Source organism: Acinonyx jubatus, chromosome A2 (assembly GCF_027475565.1).
Source record: "Acinonyx jubatus isolate Ajub_Pintada_27869175 chromosome A2, VMU_Ajub_asm_v1.0, whole genome shotgun sequence".
Lineage (NCBI taxonomy): Eukaryota > Metazoa > Chordata > Mammalia > Carnivora > Felidae > Acinonyx > Acinonyx jubatus.
The window spans coordinates 49,641,544-49,654,454 of NC_069383.1; the positions used below are offsets into that span (position 1 = coordinate 49,641,544).

The 12,911-nt window shown below is 50.4% G+C and overlaps 2 protein-coding genes and 1 long non-coding RNA gene across 4 annotated transcripts; 2 read left to right on the plus strand and 1 right to left on the minus strand.

Moving 5' to 3' along the window:
- Nucleotides 1-507: 507 nt before the first annotated feature.
- On the plus strand, nt 508-4,375 carry HOXA2 (homeobox A2). The gene is made up of 2 exons (XM_027075157.2): nt 508-1,916; nt 2,566-4,375. The coding sequence occupies exons 1-2, from the start codon at nt 1,529-1,531 to the stop codon at nt 3,303-3,305; spliced, it is 1,128 nt and encodes a 375-aa protein (XP_026930958.1). The 5' UTR covers nt 508-1,528; the 3' UTR covers nt 3,306-4,375.
- LOC113604075 (uncharacterized) lies at nt 3,786-8,032 on the minus strand. The gene is made up of 2 exons (XR_003425887.2): nt 7,614-8,032; nt 3,786-4,252 (listed from the first exon to the last, which is right to left on the minus strand). It is a non-coding gene; the product is annotated as an uncharacterized LOC113604075 (long non-coding RNA).
- On the plus strand, nt 4,595-10,722 carry HOXA1 (homeobox A1). Of its 2 annotated transcripts, XM_027075159.2 has the most exons (3): nt 4,595-8,429; nt 8,633-8,727; nt 9,189-9,319. In XM_027075159.2, the coding sequence occupies exons 1-2, from the start codon at nt 8,082-8,084 to the stop codon at nt 8,690-8,692; spliced, it is 408 nt and encodes a 135-aa protein (XP_026930960.1). In that variant the 5' UTR covers nt 4,595-8,081; the 3' UTR covers nt 8,693-8,727; nt 9,189-9,319. The 2 variants fall into 2 exon arrangements, with proteins under 2 accessions (XP_026930960.1, XP_026930959.1); XM_027075158.2 differs by having other exon boundaries at nt 4,598-8,727; nt 9,189-10,722.
- The last annotated feature ends 2,189 nt before the right edge of the window (nt 10,723-12,911 follow it).

Below are 12,911 nucleotides of genomic sequence, written 5' to 3' on the forward strand. Positions count from 1 at the left end.
ACCAACAAGCCCCCAATCAGAGCGACAAGGACCAGGAGAAGAAGGAGAGGGAAAGAAAAAGAAAGAGAGAGAGAGAGAGAGAGAGAGGAGTAAGCGCCTTCTCCTTCCCTGCTGCTAACTTCCAACAGACTTCCTGGAAATCAGAAATACTCACCGCACCCGAGCCCTACGGGTATGAAACCCAGAATGCCAGGAGCCGCAGGAGCCTGCTCCGGGTGGCATTGCTTTGGTTGGTCGCCGCCCTGGCTACAGAGATTTGGACACATGAACCTGGGGTTGTTGTCTTGCTTGGCACATGCATCTATCTTTCTTGAGCCACTCCTGAAAAGTTGATGGCACCGGAAGGTTGGGAAGCTTCGAGAGCCGCCTCCCCAGTCCTCCGCTTCCCTCTGGAGCCAGATGCATAGCTGCCTTGGAAAAGCCGGCTAACAATGGGCCGGGGTCCGGGTCCGGCGAGGGGGGGGGGCGCAGACTCCGAGCTGGGCTTTGGGAGGGGGGCGAGGGCATGCGGGAGGGGTTTGGGGAAGGAGAGGTGGACAGAGGAGAGAGGGAAGGGGACAGGGGGGAAGAGGAAAAGAGGGAAGGAAAGAGAGGAAGGAAAACAGGAATCACTTCTGAGATCCAGTAACTGGTTTTAGAAGAGGTAGAGGAAAATGGAAATAAAAGAGGGGAGACCCCAAAATGAATCCTCTCTTTTCTGTGTCTTCTCTCTCTGTCTGTCTGTCTCTGTCTGTCTCTCTCCCTCCCTCCCTCCTTCCCTCTCTCTTTCTTCTCCCAGTCTCATCTCCCCTCTCCCTCTGCTCCTTCCTCCTGCCTTAGCAGAACTTATGTGGCTGGGATGCGGGGCTCTCGGGTGTCAAAACTTTGAAGATTAATGGATTACTTTGTTAATGACTGCAGGCGTCAGACTGAGGTGCTTAGATGATTTGTGAGGTGCGAGGCGTCTTCCCGACAGTCCCAAACAATGCGCGGAGTGTGCGGGGGAGTTAGAGGGCAGCCGCCGGCGGGCCCGGCAGCAGGGCTCACACTCGCACACACTCACACACTCACACACACTCCCAAGCGCACACACCAGGTTCTGTGCTGATCAGGAGGCAGGCAGGCACCCTCGCCCCCACGCACTCCCGGGCATCCCCACCCACACCCACATATATGTATTTTTGCCCTGAAAAAAGTGTAAATAAAGCCTCGCTGGCCCCCAATGAGGCGTTCCTTCCCGACTTTTTTGGATCAATCAAACAGACAGTGGCTTCTTTTGATTAAAGCCCAAATTGTCATTGGGCAGAAGCAATCATGTGACAGCCAATTCGGTCCAATTTCAACCTTGTCTCCATGAATTCAATAGTTTAATAGTAGCGCGGTCCCCATACGGCTGTAATCAGTGAATTAGAAAAAAAACACCCCAGCAGCGATCTTCTATGATAGATTTTTTTTTTCCTCTGCTCTCGCCTTTTTCCCGGGCCTTGCCCCCCCAAAGCCCCTCCAGAAGAGGGAACTTTTTCTCCGAGGGGGCTCCAAGGAGAAGGCCATGAATTACGAATTTGAGCGAGAGATTGGTTTTATCAATAGCCAGCCGTCGCTCGCTGAGTGCCTGACATCTTTTCCCCCTGTCGCTGATACATTTCAAAGTTCATCAATCAAGACCTCGACGCTTTCACACTCGACACTGATTCCTCCTCCTTTTGAGCAGACCATTCCCAGCCTGAACCCGGGCAGTCACCCTCGCCACGGCGCTGGCGGCCGCCCCAAGCCGAGCCCCGCGGGCAGCCGCGGCAGCCCAGTGCCCGCCGGCGCCCTGCAGCCGCCCGAATACCCCTGGATGAAGGAGAAGAAGGCGGCCAAGAAAACCGCGCTGCCGCCCGCCTCGGCCGCCGCCGCCGCCGCCGCCACCGGCCCTGCCTGCCTCAGCCACAAAGGTCAGTCCAAAGACTTGGCCCCAGGTCCCGGGACCCTCTGCTCCTTCGGGGCTGCCCGGGGAGCGGTTATGGGGGAGGGGAGCGTGGGCTGGGAGAGAAGGGGGAGAGAGGGAGAGATGCTTGGCTGCCTTCCCTTCCCCTGTGGGCTCAGGAGTGGGTGTGATGGAGAGAAAAGGGATCCTGCGCTGCACAATGAGACATATATATATATTTTTAAGAAGGGGGGGGGGGAAACTTTCCCTAACTTGTGTAATGTGGGATGATTTATTTGAGTTGGAACTGACCTCCTCTTGTCTAGTTGTCCTAGAGTTTGGCTTTTTGACAGTAATGAAGAGTGATAGATCGCTCTTGCTCAGCTAAGCAGCTGATGCATTAATTATAAATTGTGGTGTGGCTAATATAAAGTTTGCTCCCGGATGGAGAGGTTGGGGGGAGCCACAGGCAGGAATCTGGTGGAGGTGGAAAGAGATGGGGTCTCCCCGGGCTGGGCTCCCAGGAAAGGCAGCACAATAGCTCCACTGCATCCAGGGGCGGCCATTTTGTTGCAGTTGATCTTTTCTGCTATATTTATTCTCCAGTGGAATAACCCCGCTCGGACCCCTCCACCTCCAACTGTGCGCGTGTCTCTTGTTGGTTTCCCTTTCCGCAGAATCCCTGGAAATCGCCGATGGCAGCGGCGGGGGCTCCCGACGCCTGAGAACTGCTTACACCAACACGCAGCTTTTAGAGCTGGAGAAAGAATTTCATTTCAACAAGTACCTTTGCAGACCCCGAAGGGTGGAAATCGCAGCGCTGCTGGATCTGACTGAGAGACAAGTGAAAGTGTGGTTTCAGAACCGGAGGATGAAGCACAAGAGGCAGACCCAGTGCAAGGAGAACCACAACAGCGAGGGGAAATTTAAAAGCCTCGAAGACTCTGAGAAAGTGGAGGAGGACGAGGAAGAGAAGTCGCTCTTTGAGCAAGCCCTGAGCGTCTCCGGGGCCCTTCTGGAGAGGGAAGGTTACACTTTTCAGCAAAATGCCCTCTCTCAGCAGCAGGCTCCCAATGGACACAATGGCGACTCCCAAAGTTTCCCAGTTTCGCCTTTAACCAGCAATGAGAAAAATCTGAAACATTTTCAGCACCAGTCACCCACTGTTTCTAACTGCTTGTCAACAATGGGCCAGAACTGTGGCTCAGGCCTAAACAATGACAGTCCCGAGGCCCTCGAGGTCCCCTCTTTGCAGGACTTTAACGTTTTTTCCACAGATTCCTGCCTGCAGCTTTCAGATGCAGTCTCGCCCAGTTTGCCAGGTTCCCTCGACAGTCCCGTAGATATTTCAGCTGACAGCTTTGACTTTTTTACAGACACACTCACCACAATCGACTTGCAGCATCTGAATTACTAAAAACATTAAAGCAAAACAAAGCATCACAAAACAAAAACCCCTTTGACCAGGTGCTTTTGCCTTCTTTTATTCTGAGAGTTGATTTTTTATTTTCTTTTCTTCCTGACCTACCCTCTCTCTCCTCTAAATGTGGAAGATTTTCTGTTTAGTGATTCTCCTGGTCCAGTTTCAGAGCCATCCTTTACAGATTATTTTGGAGTTTTAGTTGTTCTAAATCTAATCCAACACCCCTCTATGTGATTTCCTGAAAGCAATATATGAGGCCTGCAAGAAAGTGATCATATAATTGTATCTTCACTTTCTTTTTATTTTTGTATTACATTAGGATGCATTGTCATGAGTATTTTTGGTAGAATAAATTCTCCTTTGCTATAAGTAGCTTTCTTATTTTTTTCTCCCCCCTCTTTCTCAAGGCTCATAACGGTTTCTTTTTCTTCTTTTAGTCTAACTTGGTAAATAAAATTCTGGTCACAATTCATCTTCTTTTTCAATTTTAATATATTTATTAAGGGGGCATGTTCAAAGTCTTCAGTAGTCAATAACAAAAAAGAAAGCCAGAACATAGGACTTCTGAGAAATGTTTTTTTTTTTTTCCTCTCTTTTTAAAGGGAATGGATTTGGTTTTTCAGTGTAGAGGTTCAAGCCATAGATTTAAATTGGTAATAGAAACAGGATTGGGCAGCCTCACAGTTGGGCCAAGCCCAAGCTTTTGAAAGTGGAGAAATAAAAGTGCCTACAGAAACCGCCCAACTCCAGGAAGAAGGAACATGGAGTTTCTTTAACAAGCTACCAGTCTCCAGGTCAATAACTACGTTATCAACAATTCATTTATTTATACACATTTGTTTCAAACATCTACATTCCAACCCCCTCCCCCACAATCCCCGGAAACATTTTCAGTGTGGTTGATTACTCTCCCAGATGTTGATGGGTCCAGGCAAACAGACCTAAAAGGTAGAGAAAACAAAAATAAAACAAAACATGGTTACTAGCTGGAAAATGCACTTCAGAAAGCCTTCTTTCCAATCCTCTGGTCCAGTCATTCTAGGATTCTTTTTTTCAGGGTCAGAAAAATCAATATTTCATTCTTAAATCTGTTTACATGGCAAATAATGGATCATTAAAGCTTTGAAGCCAGGTTACCAAGTTGAGATTTAAAATGGAGAGTTTCTGCGCCCTAGGTTATAAATTAACCCAGTTTCTAGAGAGAGAAAGAGAAAAAGCACTTTAAATGAAATAGCAATAAAATGTAATCTAGGGCACGTTCCTGGGCTGTCTTGCTCCCCCCCCCCTTCCTTTCTTATATCTCCCCATGCTGATTTTTTCCTTACTGAGCTCTGTTGTGATGGCTACTTACCGTGAGAAAACGCAGTGTGTAAGCAACATGTGTGGGGGGCGGGTTGATTTAGGAACCCGGCTCTTAATAGTTAAGGCTTGGAAGTTACAATGAAATCGCGATCTTTCTCCATGGGTTTGCACCCTATCTTCCTTCACCCCTTTGCCCCCTACATCCTGGCAGCGGCGGAGGCGTGTGAGGAGCCCGGCGGGTCTCCAGCCCCAGGCGCGGAGCTGAGCAGGGCAGCCCGGCCGCAGCCAGGGCTGAGCCGCTGCTGTTTGCGATTCGTCCTACGCTCATAAATCAAACGCTTTCTATGAATGAGAATGTCATCAAAGAGATCAATTGCAGGAACACATGCACAAATAAAAATCCTCTTACGTATTTGCCGGGGATCCCCGTCCGAAAGCATTAAGTTAGAAGGCGTTTAGTCATAATTCATTTTTATTGCTCTTTTAAAACAACAGCTTGGCTGAGCCGCGGATGCCATGAGCAGCTCGGGGCCTCGGCGGCGTTTGTCTCCTCCTCGCTCCTTCCCTTTCTAGTAGAAGAGCCCTGAAAGAGGTGCTTTGAGCCCAAGTCGCTTGCAGGCCATCATTTAAATAGTGACCAAGGTCTCCTTTCACCCACTCTCCCAGAGCATTTAAAGAGACTTTGGCTCCAGTCGTGGGGCGCTGGCCTACAAGCCAGGAGAACCAAGAGTCTCCTACAAGGCGGGATGAGCCCCAGGATTTCGTGGGGGGGGTGGGGGAAGAACCGAGCTACGGAAGCCTTGCGGGCTCGAGGCCAGAGGAGACCGCCTTTGTAAGTAACACCGGGAGAGCAGCGCTCTGGGCGGCCAGCCGGGGCGGAGCAGGCTCTGCTGCGGGAGTCCGGCCTTCCGGGAGCCGGGAGCAGCGCGCGGAGGCAGGTCTGTCGCCTGCCTGCCGGAGAGATTGCGGGCCTCTATATAAGTGCATGAAAGCGGTCCCAAGAAAAACACCCCCACCCATGCTGGCTCTGAAAGAGGCCCGGAGGGAGGAAGAGAAATGGAAGGAGAGCAGCACAGAGGCCGAGAACTAGCAGAGGCAGGAGAACGGTTGCGGTCCCGGGCGGCTTTGTGGCGCTAAGCCCTGCAGCCGAGGGGGTTGCGCAAACCCGGGCCGAAGAAGCCAACAAAGGGACAGGAATGAGGCAAGGAGAAAGAACGTACTTTGGTTCGGAAAGCAGATCGTCCGCAGTGCCAGCACCGACACTCTCACGTCCTACTGCCTCCCCGACAGGAGCCGCGTCCCTCCCCATCTCAGGAGGCCTGGCACTCCCAAGGAAGCCGCCTCCAGGAGGGCCTCCTTTCCTTTTCCCTTCTCGAAAATGAGTGTCCCCAGGTGCTGAAATCGGGGTAGGAGTGACCTTTCCTGGCTGGGCTCGCTCTTAACCGTGGTTGGGGATAGGTCAAAGGTCACAGAAAAATACTATTTCCAAAGTAAATGTTTAGGGAAAAATTGTCTTTGCTACTGGGGGAATCCATAGTCAAATGTCTGCAAGAGTTCCCCCTCTTGTGGGGGCAGGTTTGGTGGGGGAACTTCTGTATGTGAAGAACAGAATGCAGAAACCTGAAAGGTTGGCTAACACATTTATGATGTGCGTGCTTCAAACAAAACTTCCTTCTTCTAACTGGGGAGGGAAAACTAGAGGGAGTGGGAACCCCGTCCTCAGATAAATTTTATCTGTCCCATTCCGATGTGATAAGCAGGGTCAGAGAAAAATCTATACTGCATTGGCTGCAAAGCTTCTTGGATGATCTCTGGATTTCTTTTACCTAAGAATGCATCAATTCTCGGGCTCAGTTTGGCATTTTCTCTCTACAAGCCAAGGGTTGACACGAAACCTAATAGTAAACAGCAATTAACGACCCCGTCAGCATCAGGGTAGGATGAGGGTGATGGAGAACAGGACCCCTGGCCTGGGATGACGCTCAGATTTGCACGTGTCTCTCTAGAGAAAGACTTGAACGTTCACACAAGGAACTACATAGATACAAAGGGGAGGAGGTGTTGTTGGGGGAAGAAGAAAATGTCCCGTCCACCATCAGCCATCTGTCCACCGCCCCTCCCACCTGCCAGCCCCTAACCCCCCATTTCAGACATGCAGTAGAATGGGGGGGGGGCGGTTAGTGGATAAAGGAAGCCCTACCACTCCTAACATCCCCCCTCCAGAAAACAAGCACCACTGTTGGGGCGTGGTGGGGGGAGTTCAGCGTATTTAGTTGGAGCTGTGGTCTCGCCCTTTGAGGCCCCCGCTGAAGCGCGCAGACTCCTGGGTCCCGGGGAGCCGGCAGATGGCCTGCAGCGCACCGCCCGGCCCCCACGCTGGCCACGTCCGCTAGCGTCATCTTTCTCCCCCGCCTCCTACCCTTCAAAATCCAGCGGCCGAGCTGCTCCGGATCCCATAGGGCTCCCGGAGCAAAGCTGAGTGGGGAGGAGAAAGGGGCGGAGAGCGAGGAAAGAGGGAGGGCGAAGAGCCGGCCACCCTCGGCCTTTTCCGGCAACCTTAACTACTACCAATCACCCGCTCCCGGGCGTCGAATTACAAAAGCTCCTCATTGCCTCGTTAATAATCAGTTGCGGTGGGGGAATAGGGTTCAGAGACCCTCCTTGGGGAAGGGAAGGCTTTTTTGGTTTTTGTGTTTTTTTGTTTTTTTCTTGCTCACGTCCCCTCCACGCCCAGCCGGGTTCCTCCCAGCCAACCCTCTGCGCACTTCCCTCTCCTTTCGAAGCTCGGGGAGCTGGTGGCCTAGCCTCGTCCTACGCCACGGTCCTCTGCGCTCCCCACTGCCCCGGCACCACAGCAGGGACTGTGTAGTGAAAGCGCCCGCGGAGCTACCCTTTCTTCTCCGCGCTCTGCAGGCTCGGCCCCTGAGCTAGTGGGAGGCCAGCGAGCTCCGGCCCACTGATTCCCAACCCTGGATCGACGGAGCCCCCTTCCCTTCTCACCTCTTGCCAGTTCATCTTTCTGTGCACGGTGGGGAGGGGGCGGAGACGGGGATGCCTCCCAGCCCCCACCTCCCGGAGGGGGGGGAGAGCGGAGTCGGCGCGCGCAGAAGGTGGCTTCTGTTCCCCTTCGGCCCAGCGCTCCGAATCTGCCCTTGCAGCCGCCGCAGCAGCTGCCGCCGCCTGGGCCGCCTGGGGGGGCGACTGCGCGTCACCTAGACTGGAGGAGCGCCGGGGATTTAAATGCCACTGAAACGGTGATCCATCACCGCGGGAGCCAGCAAACTTTCGCAGGAGGCTCAGCCATTGGCTGACATAGTCACGTGCCCCTCCCCCTGCGCCCTCCGCCCTCGCGCCCCCCCTCTTGCGCACTGTACATTCATATCATTTTTCTTCTCTGGCCCCATGGAGGAAGTGAGAAAGTTGGCACGGTCACCCAGGGCTTCGCAGGACCCGGTCCCTCAGTGACAGATGGACAATGCAAGAATGAGCTCCTTCCTGGAATACCCCATCCTCAGCGGTGGCGACTCGGGGACCTGCTCAGCGCGAGCCTACCCTTCCGACCATGGAATTACAACTTTCCAGTCGTGCGCGGTCAGTGCTAACAGCTGTGGCGGCGACGACCGCTTCCTAGTGGGCAGGGGGGTGCAGATCAGCCCGCCCCACCACCACCACCACCACCATCACCCCCAACCGGCCACCTACCAGACTCCCGGGAACCTGGGGGTGTCCTACTCCCATTCGAGTTGTGGTCCAAGCTATGGCGCGCAGAACTTCGGCGCGCCTTACAGCCCCTACGCGTTAAATCAGGAAGCAGAAGTAAGTGGTGGGTACCCCTCGTGCGCTCCCGCTGTTTACTCTGGAAATCTCTCATCTCCCATGGTCCAGCATCACCACCACCACCAGGGTTATGCCGGGGGCGCGGTGGGCTCGCCTCAGTACATTCACCACTCATATGGACAAGAGCACCAGAGCCTGGCCCTGGCCACGTATAATAACTCCTTGTCCCCTCTCCACGCCAGCCACCAAGAAGCCTGTCGCTCCCCTACATCAGAGACATCTTCTCCAGCGCAGACCTTTGACTGGATGAAAGTCAAAAGAAACCCTCCCAAAACAGGTCAGTCTTGCCATTCCTTGGATGCTCCTTGATGGTTCTGGAAGGAGCTAGTATGTTTAGTTGCCAAGGAAAATTAATACTTTTAAAAAAAAAAAAAAGTTCTTGCTTCCCACCGGTGTCCGGTGTGGACAGATTGCCCAGGTGTGTTGGGGCAAAGGCACATCTGGGGCTGTCGTGTTTCCAAAGGGGCTGAGTTTTAGAGGTTCTGGAATAGGAAGTGGGTAGGGATGTGTGGGGGCGGGGGTGGTTCTGTTAATATCTCCAGGCTCCATTCATCACTGGTCTGACCTTGCTAATGGTTGACTTCAGATTAACACTTTACACCTCATCAGTCACCTTTCCCAGCTGAGTTTCTGTTGAGAAATTCTTGATCTCCCCTTTATCTGAAGCTTGTACGGGATCTCATATCGATTATAAAAATTTTTACCTTGTTCTCTCATCGCTCCCCACCATGCCCCCAGGGAAAGTTGGAGAGTATGGCTACGTGGGTCAACCCAATGCAGTGCGCACCAACTTCACCACGAAGCAGCTCACCGAGCTGGAAAAGGAGTTCCACTTCAATAAGTACCTGACGCGTGCCCGCAGGGTGGAGATTGCCGCGTCCCTACAGCTCAATGAGACCCAGGTGAAGATCTGGTTCCAGAATCGCCGGATGAAGCAGAAGAAACGAGAGAAGGAGGGTCTCTTGCCCATCTCTCCTGCCACCCCGCCAGGAAGTGAGGAGAAGGCCGAAGAATCTTCAGAGAAGTCCAGCTCCTCGCCCTGCATTCCTTCCCCGGGGTCCTCTACCTCAGACACTCTGACTACCTCTCACTGAGGCCGACCAAGCCCCAGACTCCGCAGCCCAGGCTATTCCGCACGCTGGGGACTCCTTACGCAAAGCACATTCTTAGCTTATCTTCCTTTCCATTTACAGTCTCTCTCTTCCTTTCTGATCCTATCTGGGGAGCTCCTGGCCAGGACAGTGTGTTTCCAGAGAGTCCTGGAGTAGAGGCTTGATTGGGGTGTGTGTGTGTGTGTGTGTGTGTGTGTGTGTGTGTGCTAACTCCTTGATGCAGATTGGGTGCCATAATCAATTTTCTGATGGCCCCCAACACTCCTCCCTACTTTGGAGATTTCCACAGTCTGTTCCTTTCAGATGTCCTTTGGAATATAGTCTCCTTTGCCAGCAGAAACATGTTAGAGGGAGGCCTATCTTTTACCTATCTGTATATTTACAGTTCTCTCCTACTTTGCCCTTAAAGTAGGATAGAGAGAGAGGAGAGTCCAGGAGCTCATGAGGAAGAGCGGCACTATGAGCTTGTTTACACAGTTCATTCATCCCTTAATTTAATTCAGTTTCACGTGTGTGAGTTTGCTGGTTGTAAATACTTTGTCCTGAGAGATTTATCTTTATACAGATTTTCTAGAAATGTTTAGATTAAGTGACGAAAACAGGGTAGGCAACTCTCAAAGGTGGTACAATTTTATATGGGTTAAAGAATAAAATCGCTCACTTAAACTCAATCAGATGCCTCAGAGGGTAGCCTGCGTTTGTTCTTTCAGTGAGTTAAGAAGGCCTGCGGAATACGAGGTTCAAAAACCTTGCTTCCTGTGCCGGGTCTCCCCCTATCACCACCCATTTAGTGTTTCTCTGGGCACACTCTTTTTTAAATTTGTGCTGGATTATTCAGAACCTAAAGGTATTATTCGAACCAGCTTCTTCCTTCCACAGTTATCTTAGCTGGATATGATGTATTTTCAGCTCAGTTGTTAATGTGATGGATGGCACAATGAATGTATATTTTGTGTGATTCGTGAATAGTCTTTTGCATGTCGCACAATGTTTTGATGTCCCTGAAGTACCACACTGAGTTATATCAGTTATTCCTTGTGAGCCTATGATATTCCCCATTTCCTGTACAATCATGAACAGCTCTGAGATCCTGGAGTGATGTGATCCAGAGCAGAGTTTACGGGTCTTAAGATGTCTGTAATAAATATATTCAAGTTTCACATATGCTTACGCGGCCCTGAATTTGGCTTGGCTACAATTTACTGGTTCCAACAGCGTTGGCTCATTTCATGTGGGGAAGGGGAGAAGGGTGCTGTGCATTTTCAGAGGTGGGCCTTTTCTTGGAAAAAAAAAAACAAACAAGCAAATGCTTTTCATTATATAGCTGAAAGTTCCCCTATGAGTGTCATTGCACCTAGCTAATACCTACTTACTAGGTTGATTTTCTTTAAAATAACAACAGTTCCTTTATTATAATCCAAGTTCATACTGGAAAACATGAATGGTGAAGAAATTTATGAAGCAGATCTATTTTTGAAACAAACACGGATACTTCCTGGGTCAAGTGCTAACCTTTTCACCTCCAACTGAATGTTGACGTATATATAAACAGAACCCCCTTCCAAAGCCCAAACTCTTCAGTCAGTCTTTCCTCACATCAGTGAACCAAGAGCTAAGAGATTCACATTTAATTAGCTCCAGTATAAAGCTGTTTGAGGGTGAGGCCTCCACCTCACCCTTCTTTCTTCTTCTTTTTTTTTTTTTTTTGGCTTGTTAGACAGTGTTCCAATATATTTCGCCCCTTAAATTGAGTGTGGTCTGTTTTCAGTAAACCCTTGCGTCTCTCCTCCCATCCCTCCTGTCAATATCCATCCCTTCCTGCCACTCTCTACATGTCCCTCTGCCCACTCCCTCTGGGTTACACATCTCATCCCCATTAGATTCAGCTTCGATTTCATAGCCATCGTGGCTGTAATGGGTCTGCTCTAATTCTAAATCCATAACCTAGTTCTAATCCCATAACTCAGAAAAAAAAAAAAGTTGTTATTTTCTTCTCTGGGCTCAGCAGTTTCTTTCAGTTGAACTTGCGGAAGCCTCTATGAAGTCTTCCGATATTCAAGTTGCTTCCAAACTGAGGCAGGTGTCTGCTCTCAAATAGAGGAAGCCAGCAAATCAAAGGCTCTCCTCCTAGACCTCTTACCACTTTTCCTTCCCTTTCACACATTTTCAGAAGCTTTCATTTAGCCCCGAGAGTAGAGCAGAAATTTTACAGCATCACAAATACAGGCATCTGACTTCCTTCCTCTCCAAAGGGTGTTTTACAGAGGATGGGCTGAGGGTGGGAGGAGAAATCCTACAAAACTTGGAATTTGCAGGCCTCCTAGAGCACCCATGAGATTTCCTGTACTTCCCCGTCAAAGGGGCAAGCCTGGACTTTGCAGGCGCGGTTGCTGCGGCCATATCAAGGGCGCCCGCTGCCCTCCCCTCTTGGCTCCTGGGCTCTGGGCTTGCCTCTAAAAGACTCAAGTGGATGGAGGAGAACTTCAAAGTCGGCCAACTCTTTCTTTCAGTTCCCACCCTGGCCTTATACAGTATCTTTTGTTTATTAGTGTAAGGCCACACAGCAAAACAGATGGCTGGTTTCCAAATTCTTTAATGTGCTAAAGTGTCATTTGCATGCCACTGCCGTAATTTCAATATCTAAAAGCAGGGCCCGACCCGCTGGAATCCTGGAGATTCCAATCTTGAAGGTGCTGGTTTTAATGTAGCCGAGAGAGAGGAGAACGATAAATTATGGCTAAACATCCCAAGCCTCCTCTAGGTCATGGAATAAATCAGTTAACAAGCAATGCATTTAGGAAACATTAATATACCTTTCAACAAGGAAAACATTTGTATCTTTTTAGTTGTCCCAATCGATTAAATCAAAGGCGCTTACCACATCCTATTTCTAGGTCTCTCTTTTTCTGTCTTGGTCTCTGAGGAGCATGGTTAGCTCCTTGAAAAATGACAGCAATGGTGACTGAAACAACAAAAGCGGGAACACAGAACATAGCATTTTATTGATAAATTTAAAAAGGACAAGAGTCTCAATTAGGGACTTGGGATAATTGCGAGACAAAATTCCAGTTTTCCAATGCGTTCTCCTCACTTCCTTCACACTCATTCAAAGTCCTCCTGAAATTCAGGGTGCCCCCAACCTAGGCTGAGTTGAGATCGGGCTCTCAAGTCTGCTCTCGGCTTCACCTTTGAAAGTTTACTTTTGGAGGCTATTCAGATGCCTTGGTGTTTTCCTCTGGGGCAATCAGATTCAAACCGATCAATATTTACTCAGTCTGAAAGGGTTGTTGAAAAGGCTGCTAACAACAAACTGCTTAGCTGCTCACCCCTGTTTAATCTCAGGTTCACC

Bases quoted from the DNA above. Each gene is read 5' to 3' on its own strand.
- HOXA1 (XM_027075158.2), top strand. From the start codon at position 8,082: ATGGACAATGCAAGAATGAGCTCCTTCCTGGAATACCCCATCCTCAGC. The intron at 8,728-9,188 runs GTCAGTCTTGCC...CCATGCCCCCAG, and splicing joins AAGAAACCCTCCCAAAACAG to GGAAAGTTGGAGAGTATGGC.
- HOXA2 (XM_027075157.2), top strand. From the start codon at position 1,529: ATGAATTACGAATTTGAGCGAGAGATTGGTTTTATCAATAGCCAGCCG. The intron at 1,917-2,565 runs GTCAGTCCAAAG...CCCTTTCCGCAG, and splicing joins TGCCTGCCTCAGCCACAAAG to AATCCCTGGAAATCGCCGAT.